The sequence below is a fragment of the Geotrypetes seraphini genome, chromosome 3 (assembly GCF_902459505.1).
Source record: "Geotrypetes seraphini chromosome 3, aGeoSer1.1, whole genome shotgun sequence".
NCBI classification, from domain to species: Eukaryota; Metazoa; Chordata; class Amphibia; order Gymnophiona; family Dermophiidae; genus Geotrypetes; species Geotrypetes seraphini.
This window is the reverse complement of record NC_047086.1, coordinates 184479984-184490255: the sequence shown is the minus strand read 5'-3', so window position 1 is coordinate 184490255 and position 10272 is coordinate 184479984. Positions and strand designations below refer to the sequence as shown.

Sequence of the window (10272 nt, the reverse complement as noted above, 5' to 3'; positions counted from 1 at the left end):
AGGATAACTTCTTTCGTTCTGGTTGTAATACCCTTCTTGATTATGCCTAGCATTCTGTTTGCCTTCTTAGCGGCTGCTGCGCACTGTGCCGTCAGCTTCATTGTCATGTCCACCATTACCCCCAAGTCCATTTCATGGGTACTCTCATTTAATAACATCCCTCCCATCGTATAGTTGTATCTCAGGTTTCTGTTTCCCACATGTAATACTTTACATTTCTCAATGTTGAACTGCATCTGCCATCTCGTCGCCCATTCCCCTAGTTTGTTCAAGTCCCTTTGCAATTCTTCGCAGTCCTCTTTAGTCCGAGCTCCACAAAATAGTTTGATGACATCTGCAAATTTTATTATTTCGCACTTCATCCCTGTTTCTAGATCATTTATGAATATATTAAATAGCAGCGGCCCGAGCACCGAGTCCTGCGGGACCCTACTCGTGACCCTTCTCCAGTCCGAGTAGTGGCCCTTCACTACTACCCTCTGTTTCCTACCCGCCAACCAGTTTCTGATCCATCTATGTACATCTCCTTCCACCCCATGGTTCTTCAGTTTCCGGAGTAGGCACCTTGTCAAAGGCTTTTTGGAAATCTAGATATATGATGTCTATGGGGTCTCCTTTGCCATCCGTTTGTTAATTCCTTCGAAGAAGTGCAATAAGTTCATTAGGCATTATCTCCCCTTGCAGAAACCATGTTGGCTGGTTATCAGAAGTTCGTTTCTTTCAAAATGTTCATCGATGTTTTATTTTATCAGTGCTTGCGCCATTTTCCCCGGAACTGAGGTCAGACTCCGAGGTCTGTAGTTTCCCGGGTCACCTCTTGATCCCTTTTTAAAGATGGGCGTAACGTTGGCTATCTTCCAGTCCTCCGGGATCATGCCTGTTTTCAGGGATAGATTGCAAATTTGCTGCAGTAGTTCTGCTATCTCCGCCTTTAATTCCTTCAGAACCCTTGGATGGATTCCGTCCGGACCCGGGGATTTGTCAGTTTTTAGATTTTCTATCTGCCTGCGTACATCTTCAAGGCTCACTTCCATGGATGTTAATTTTTCTGCTTGATTTCCATTGAAGAATTGCTCAGGTTCCGGTATGTTGGATGTGTCTTCGTTTGTGAATACAGACGAAAAGAACATGTTAAGTCTTTCTGCCACTTCTTTCTCCTCCTTCACCACTCCCTTCCTGTCTCCGTTGTCCAGCGGTCCCACCTCCTCCCTAGCCGGTTGCTTCCCTTTAACATATCTAAAGAAAGGTTTGAAATTTCGTGCTTCCCTGGCTAGCCTCTTTTCATACTCTCTTTTGGCTTTTCGAACCACTTGGTGACATTCTTTTTGATACTTCCTGTGCTCTTTCCAGTTCCCCTCAGTTTTGTCCTTTTTCCATTTCCTGAATGAATTTTTCTTATTGCCTATCGCTTCCTTCACTATTTTAGTTATCCACACCGGGACTTTTGTTCGACTCTTTTTGCACCCTTTTCTGAATCTGGGGATATACAGATTTTGTGCCTCGCTCACCATGTTTTTGAGAAAAGACTAGGCATGTTCTACCGTTTGCCATTTTTTGGAAGTGTTCCTAAGTTTCTTCCTTACCATTTCTCTCATTGCTTCGTAGTTTCCTTTCCTGAAGTTGAAAGTTGTCGCTATGGTTCTCTTTCCTTTCGGTATTCCTACCTCAACCTTGAACTTGATCATGTTATGATCGCTGTTTCCCAACGGTCCCACTACCTCTACTTCCTTTGCAGGTCCCTTGCTTAACCCATTTAGGATTAGATCCAGAGTGGCATTTCCTCTCGTTGGTTCTCTAACAAGCTGCTCCTTGAAACAATCTTGTATAGCCTCCAGGAATTCTGTCTCCGTAGCGCATTTTGAGCTTCCAAGACTCCAGTCTATCCCGGGGTAGTTGAAGTCTCCCATAATAACCGTGTTACCGCTTTTGCATTCTCGCTTCATCTTGGCTTCCATTTCTTCATCGATATCTCCGGTTTGCCCGGGTGGACAACAGTATAGGCCCATCTTTATTTCAGGCCCTTTCCATCCCGGTATTTTAACCCATAGCGATTCCAGCTTGTTGGTCGTCTCTGCTGTGTCCATTTTTGTCGATTGTATGCTTTCTTTTATGTATAGGGCTATTCCACCTCCTTTCTGTCCTGACCTGTACTGGCGATAGAACTTGTACCCCGGCAGTGCTGTATCCCATTTGTTTTCCTCATTCCACCATGTTTCAGAGACTCCAATGATGTCTATGTCCTCTGCATTGGCCATGGCTTCTAATTCCCCCATTTTGTTTCTTAGGCTCCTTGCATTAGTATATAAGCAATTTAGATCCTGGTATTTTCTTGTCTTCATTTCCTTTCCCAGTGCTTCGGTCGTTAGTTTCTTCTCTTTTGTTACAATCCTTCTAACCTCCTCTTCTGTGTTAGTCGACTCCTGTAATTTGTCCATTGTTTCTTCCCAGCCTTTTTTCCCCTCGGTATCTTCACGGGATACCTTCTTCTGAATCATCGACGCTTGGTTGACTGTCGGCTTTCCCCTTCTTCTTAGTTTAAAGCCTGTTCTATTCCTCTCCTGACGTTGTTTGCTAGAAGTCTTGTTCCCGCTGCGCTCAGATGCAGTCCATCTCTCCTGTATTTATTTATTTATTTTAGTATTTATACACCGCTTATAACCTATATTCAGGTACTCAAGTATTTCTCCCTATCCGTCCTGGTTGGCTCACAATCTAACTAATGTACCTGGGGCAATGGATTGTTACGTGACTTGCCCAGGGTCACAAGGAGCAACGCTGGGCTTGGAACTATGAATTTTGAAACATGAGGGGAAACAGGGAAAGAGTACTGAGGTCACAGATTAAGTCAGGTAAGAGCAGGGAGCAGGAATGAGGTGAACTGCTAGACAAGAGCTCTGTGTTTGGGGGGGGGAGGGTACTTACTTTTGTCAAAGGCTGAGGGAGTGTTTCAGCGTAGGAGTGAGGTGCATTGGCAGAGCTGTATGTCTCTGTACTAGAATAGCAGAGAGAGAAATGAGGTGTACTCTCTGGCCTTGGTTGGTGGGATTTGAATGATGACTAACTTATATCTCAGGCCTTTGCTGTAACCAACTAGGCCACTCCTCCATTGCTCTGCTTGTGAGAAATATATTTGTGTTCCCCCATCAGTGGAAACGTCAGTGTTGGCAAACCCTCAGCTTCTAAAAACCAGATTAAAAACACAGGAATCAGGAAGTAATTTCTTAGAAGAGGTTTTAAAACACCACAAATCAATTAAATTAAAATTTCTGCCACAAAACAAATAAAGAAAATATTTTGCACAGAGGACAATAGAAAGACAAGGCAGTACAGATTCGAAGGTACACATGCAGAAGGATGAGATTTCTGTCCAGCAAACAAGACACTTTTTGCTTTCAAGGCCTGTATTAGGAAAGGTCATTCCCCACCCTGTTTCTGTGGGCTGAAACACTCCATGTCTGCTGAACATACAGAGGAAAGCAAGCTTTTGCATGTGTCCCTGTGATAGATTGTCCTCAGCACTCATGTAAAACTTTATAACCATTTACCCGGGTGTGACTCCCTGGGTAGGGGTTTCTCCCAATTGCAGAAAGGAGAACCAAATCAGGAACATTGTAATTTTCTGTCAGTTTTTCCCACATTTGTTTTTTTGTATTCCTCTATCCTGAGAACCATTTCTAACCAATATCGTTCAGATATGGAATGTTACATTGCAATGTTTTTACCCACCTCTGTTCTAAAGGGGTGCTTTGCGGAGCTTCCAAGTTTCCCAGTTCAAAGAGGAAGATTTTAGGCCAGTCCTGGATTTCAGACAGCCCCACGGGCATGTGGAACCTGCAGCAGTGATCTCTATTTATACAGTGTTAGGATCTATAAATACCATATTGTTTTGGGATGAAAGTTCAAAACAAGCATTGACCAAAATTTTTCCTTATGAAACTGCACTATTTGGCATCTCAGCAAAAGATTTGTCACTTAATAGTCAGATATCTGTCTCACTCCAGGTCAGACAGAAAAAAAAATTGTCCTGGTTTATTCCTGGTCTAAGCAAACAAACCACAGTGGAGAAATTCAGCAATGTTGGTTTGCAACTTTATTCTGCAATCATGGAAATCAGTGCGATGGCTCAACATACGCTTGTGTCGGCCAATATGGCCTACCTCAGGAGCTTACAAGCATACATGACACACATAAATCAATTACGCTATGAAAGAGGACGCCATTTTTTAGTAATGTTGTGTCATTAACTGATGCATTATTATATTTATGTGTTTTTGACTAATATCTGTTTTATGATTGTGTAATATTATGTTTTTAACTTTTTATTACATTACATTAGGGATTTCTATTCCGCCTGTGCCTTGCGGTTCTAGGCGGATTACAATATAGAAAATATCTGGGACATTCCAGTAGAATTACATTTCAGGATAAGAGTAAGTTACAGGAACAGTAATGAGTTATGATACTACAATTTCACAGAAGATAATACTTTTTATGTGTGTCATGTATGCTTGTAGGCTTCTGAGGCAGGCCGTATTGTTTGCTTCTGCTTGGACTGTGAAGTTTTTACTCCTGGGTTTTCTGACTGTGTTATTCCTAGTTTATGCATGGATTTGTAGGTCTGATTATTCCTAGAAAAATCTGTTACATATCCTTGCATGTACTGGAATAAAGTCTGGACTGGCCTAGCCTGTTGCTTATTACATGGAGGGCCAACCAAGCCAGTCAAACAAAAAAAGGCAAGGGAGGTGTCTTTTCAACCAGTGATAAAGTCTTTATTGGTCCCAACAAGGATCCCTGTTTCGGCATGTAAAAACGCCTTCTTCAGGGGACACTATTAAAAGACATATAGCACAAATAAAAACATTAAGAATCATAAAACATGTACATTGAGAACACAAACCAATCTAAATGAAAGGCATAACTGTGCAGACTATATTAAAAAAACGTACAATAGAACATAAGAGACTGATGTCATAATACAGAAAAACACTTAGAGAGCATGTAATACATATTAAAAATCATGGAGCATAAAACATGTACATTAATAGACCAGCATAAAAATGCAAGCATCAAAGTACAATAAGAAGCCAGCATACCAATCGTAACGCAATCTAAATTTAAAAAAACAAAACCATAACCATGCTAGCTGTGTTAAAATATAGTAAAACACAAGGGGGATGATGGCAAGGGACATACACTCTTAAAGAAACATACTTGAATAAAAAATGTGAATAATGATCCATAGATGAAGGCTAAAAAAACAAAACTATATCTGAGTGAATAATGATACCAACCAGAAAGCATGAGCAAAATAAATACTCACTTATTAATTACATGGAGTCAGTTGGCAATTCTTGAGAACTGTCCTTAGAAGTGCTAGTTGTAGCCAATTGACTTTTTTGTTGGGGATATTTACAGGGTGATGAAGATTGCTTCAGAGTTATATACAGTAGCATAGTGGGGGTGAGAGGCGCCCGGGCAGGGGGCGCCCCCCCATCCATTTCTTCCCCGACCCCCTCCTGCCACGTACGCGTGCCCTTTCCCTTCCCCCATCCCTCTTTAATATTCATGGCACGAGCAACAACCCCAACCTGCTGCTTGCGCCAGCATCGGCTCTTCCTCTGACGTCACTTTATAGGCGCAGGTCCAGGAAGTGACGTCAAAGGAAGAGCTGAAGCTGGCACGAGCAGCAGGTTGAGGTTGCTGCTTGCGCCACGAACATTAAAGAGGTTTGGGGGGAAGAGGCACGTGTGCACAGTAGTGGGGGAGCAGGGGGAGGCGGAAAGGTGGACAGGTGCCGGCGCTCCCACCAAGATAAAACCTGGGGCGGACCACACACCCCTTCCTTACTACGCCACTGATTATATATGTTAACCAGAGCTCCTTAGTGCTTTAAGGTGTAAAATTATAGAACCAAGAGTTTCCTTGGACCAGTGGTCCTCAGCCTTAGACACACCTTGCCAGTTGGGTTTCGTGCAAAGGAAAAATGGAATATGAAATCCAGGATGTGTCTGTTATCTTATTGTACTTGATGACAATGATGTCATCAAGTACTATAAGAACACATGCTACATTTCAAATTCCATATTCTCTCTCCGTAAATGTAGGGTTACCAGATTTTACGTACAGTCTTTGTCTCCACCACCTATAGAAGCAGTTTCGAAAAAGTGGGCTTTAACACCAGTTAGCACCCAAATTATCAATTAATGTGTGTAACTGGCAGTATTCTATGACTGGCATGCACAATTTTGCATACTAACCCCTGGATTTTATATATGGTGACTAAATTTTTGCATGCAACTTAATTGTTTAACGAGCCATTCAGCACCGATAATTGGCCACTAACAAACAATTATCATCACTAATTAGAACTTACACACAACTTTCTGTGTACATATTCTATAAAGTTATGTGTGTAAATTCTAATGTACAGATCTGAAAGGGGGTGTAGCCAAGGAAAGAGCATTGGTGGTTCATGGGCGTTCATAAAAATTACGCACACTGTTATAGAATGCGACTGATCCATGCACAATATAGGTGTGACATTTACACCAGGTTTTAGTTGGTGTAAATGGTTGCGCCTAAATTATAGTCATGGGGCCAGCTGCTACATGTATTCTATAAACCGTGCCTAACTTTAGGCGTGGTTTATAGAATAATACTAAGTGCTTTTTTTTGGCACTATGCATAGAATATGGCCCTAAGGGGCTGATTATACAAACGGGCGTCCCGTTTGTAGGTGGCGGTAGGCGTCCTACTGCTATCTGGCACCCAATGGGGACATATGTTTTTAGAAAAAACAGGCAGGTCTGGGTTGACGCTTAGGGACACTTAAGCTCGCCCAAGGCAGGGCATAGGCATTGGTATCACTTGGAAGTGGCCATGGGCATGTTTAAGCTTCTCTACGCATCTTAACTAGAGCCGCGCCAGAAGCCTGAAATGTAGACCTGCAAAATGCTGGCCTACATTTCATTCGTAAAAGTTGACGCAGCCAGCTGATCACAGTATGGGAATCCCCCGATCAGCCGAGCCAGCAGGACTCCACGAAACCCACCCCCGCAATCCGCTGAACCAGTTGCAGCAGAGGACCCCCTGAGATTGGAAGGAGGGATGCCCACTCCCTCCTGCCTGATACCCAACCCCACCCCCGAGATTGGCAGGAGCTGATAGCAAGGGATCCCTTGGCAAAGATAGGCAGCTGAGCCGCCTATCTTTGCGATCAGGCAGGCGCAATTCTCTAACTGGCGCCAATTGACATAGACACCGGTTAGAGAATCAGGGTGGGGGATAAGGCATCTGTTCGTTAAGATAGATGCGATGTTGCATAGAATACCGGTGTGTGGTTGAGATGCAATTCTGAGCCACTTCTTAGGCGGCCCCAAGTCCGGTGTCCTATACAGAATCAGACCTAAGTGTGTAAATTGGAGCATAAGATTATAAAATTAGGGGGGTTTGTGACTGCATGACTTTTTATGTAGAGTGTTTTATACAGTTATGGCACCACATATATATTAATCAGAACTGATGGACCCCGAGTCATTTTCAGCTCATCTAATTATTTTTGGGTAGAAGCCATTAAACCTGACCAATGTGATTTCTCTTGGATACTCAAAGGATTACATTAGCACACTGCACATTTTGATTCTATAAAAGGTATTAGCATGAATGTCAGATGAAAAACCTCTGAGGCTCAGAAGAATTGCTCAGGGTTAGCAGTACAGCCGTTTATCTCTCAGTTTCACTGAGTATTCATGTATTTGCTTTTCTTGCTGTCTTCCAGGATGAAACAAGATATGGTTCCAGCCCCCTGGCTATGCTAACAGCAGCCTGCCACAAGTTTGGAGGTTCAAGCCCCATCCGAGATTCAGCAACTCCTGGGAAAGTTGTAAACAGTTCTGTAAAGAAACTTTATAGCCTCGGCTCTGACCTGTCTATTGCCAAAAGCAGAAGCTCTGACATCATGGGGGACTCTTATACTGCTACCTACCCCAGCGGGAGTGGCTTAATGTCCCCGTCTGCCAGCCCCCAAGCTTCCACTACCTATAGCACTGACTATAATCCATTCTCCCACTCCTTCCCAACTTCCTCTCCTCCTCAAGACCCGTCTCTCATAGTGTCCAAGGGGCACCCCTCAACAGACTGTCTGCCCAATGTTTACACTTCTTTGGACATGGCACATCCATATGGATCCTGGTATAAAGCTGGCATTCATCCTGGCATTTCCAGCAGCTCAACAAATGCCACAGCCTCATGGTGGGACATGCATTCCAACACCAACTGGCTGAGTGCCCAGTCCCAATCGGATGGCCTGCAGCCTTCTCTCCAATCCATGCCAACACAGAGTCCCATCAATGCTCAGCTTCCCAGCTATGGCTCTGATTTTACCACTCTGAACCCTGCCTCCTACCCAGCCGTTGGGATCACCTCCTCATCTCACCTCCTTCCCTCTGGCCAACACATGTTGTCCCAAGACATGTATAAACCCAAGCCAGTGGCCAACAACTCACTGATGGAAGGCTCCATTGGACTTAAATCTCCCCGAGGGGGATCCTATAGTGGTACAACAGGCAGGTCATCATGTGACTGCCCCAACTGCCAGGAACTAGAGCGGCTGGGGACATCGGCAGCCAACCTGAGGAAGAAACCCATCCACAGCTGCCACATCCCTGGATGTGGTAAGGTCTATGGCAAAGCATCCCACCTGAAAGCCCATTTAAGATGGCACACTGGAGAAAGACCATTTGTCTGCAACTGGCTATTCTGTGGGAAGAGATTCACCAGGTCAGATGAACTAGAGAGGCATGTTCGAACCCACACTAGGGAGAAGAAATTTACCTGCCTCCTCTGTAATAAACGCTTTACCCGGAGCGATCACCTCAGCAAACACCAGAAAACACATACGGAGGCTGGTGGCATCAAAACCACCGAGGGAGAGAGTGAGAGGGATGAGGTGGGCATGGCAGCAACATCTTCCTCCAATGGCATACAGGACAACTTGGTCAATGGGGAGGAGAAGGCCAGCAGGAGTCCTGAGCAAAGTAGCTTACTGGAGATCTAGACACAAGCAAAGCACCCACTTACCTGCACAGTCTCCAGTGATGGGAAAGTCATCTTTTCCTCTCTCAGGCAAACTTGCACGTTCTCTCAGCTCCAATCCTAGCAACAGCCCAACCTTGATTGACAGTCACAGAAGCTTGAATTCCATTTCTTCTAGAGGCTGTCCTGTCCAGGGATTGGCCACATTTGTATGCCAAGCAAGAAACTTTGTGCTCGGACATGCCCACTTCAGTTGCAGGAGCTCAGCCACCCTCCTTCTCCATTGCTCTCCTATCCTAGACATACTCCCAGGTGTCTTCTAGGGGCAACAGTTCCTCTTTCTGCCTCTTAAACCCCCCATCTTATCTGCATGACATTTCAGATTCATGGCTCCCTTGGAGTTAATGCCCACTTTCCACAGAGGGAGGAGGGGGAAGAATTTACCTTTACAAACAGCTGAGAAAAAGCCCCATCAAATATTCTGCCCCACAGCTTTTCTTAAAGGAGGACAAGAAATGAAGGACAGATTAGACTACAGTGGAATATTACTTTAAGGAAACTTTGGTGTTCATGGTGATGCTTTGAGTATTAAAAAATTGTTAATGAAGAATGGCTGGGGCCAATATTTTATTCATGAACTTTTCTCTTCTACTATAAATGAAGGAGGAAAGGGAGAGACTGAACCAAGGAAAAAAAAAATTTTTGCGTACGAGCTGGGTGGAACAGGGTGACCTCCTCCGGTATCACTGGACACTTCCCAAAGAAGAAAGGACTAAGCAGGGACAAACTTTGGTTTCTGTCATTTATTTAAGCTATAAATTTGTATTAATTCTATTTATGGTTTTAAGTTATATGACCACAAATTAATGAGACCTCTTAATGACAGAAAAGGACGCACAGCTGAGGCTGAAATAGCTACAAATAGTCTGGAAGCGACTGAGTAAGACTGAATTTCTTCTGTGTTTTTAATGTGCTGGTCTGTGAAACTCAGTTTGATATTTATCTGCTGTTCACAGAATATTATCAAATGCAGCATGGGAAACTGTGTGTAGAAGACAGCTGAAGGGAAAGACTTTTGTAGCTTTAGTGAGAACAGTCTGGTCTCACTAGCAGATATTTTAATTTAATAATTTTAATTACAATTTGTTCTTGGTATATTTTATGTTTTACTTTGAAGGTATCATGGTACTCGATGACTTCACATTGTTTTTTAGAAAAAGGGATAACTTTTTACCG

At 43.6% G+C, this 10272-nt stretch overlaps 1 protein-coding gene across 1 annotated transcript; it reads left to right on the top strand.

The window, feature by feature from the left end:
- The first annotated feature begins 7774 nt into the window (after positions 1 to 7774).
- SP7 (Sp7 transcription factor) lies at positions 7775 to 9552 on the top strand. Its single transcript, XM_033939688.1, has one exon. The coding sequence runs from the start codon at positions 7814 to 7816 to the stop codon at positions 9056 to 9058; it is 1245 nt and encodes a 414-aa protein (XP_033795579.1). The 5' UTR covers positions 7775 to 7813; the 3' UTR covers positions 9059 to 9552.
- The last annotated feature ends 720 nt before the right edge of the window (positions 9553 to 10272 follow it).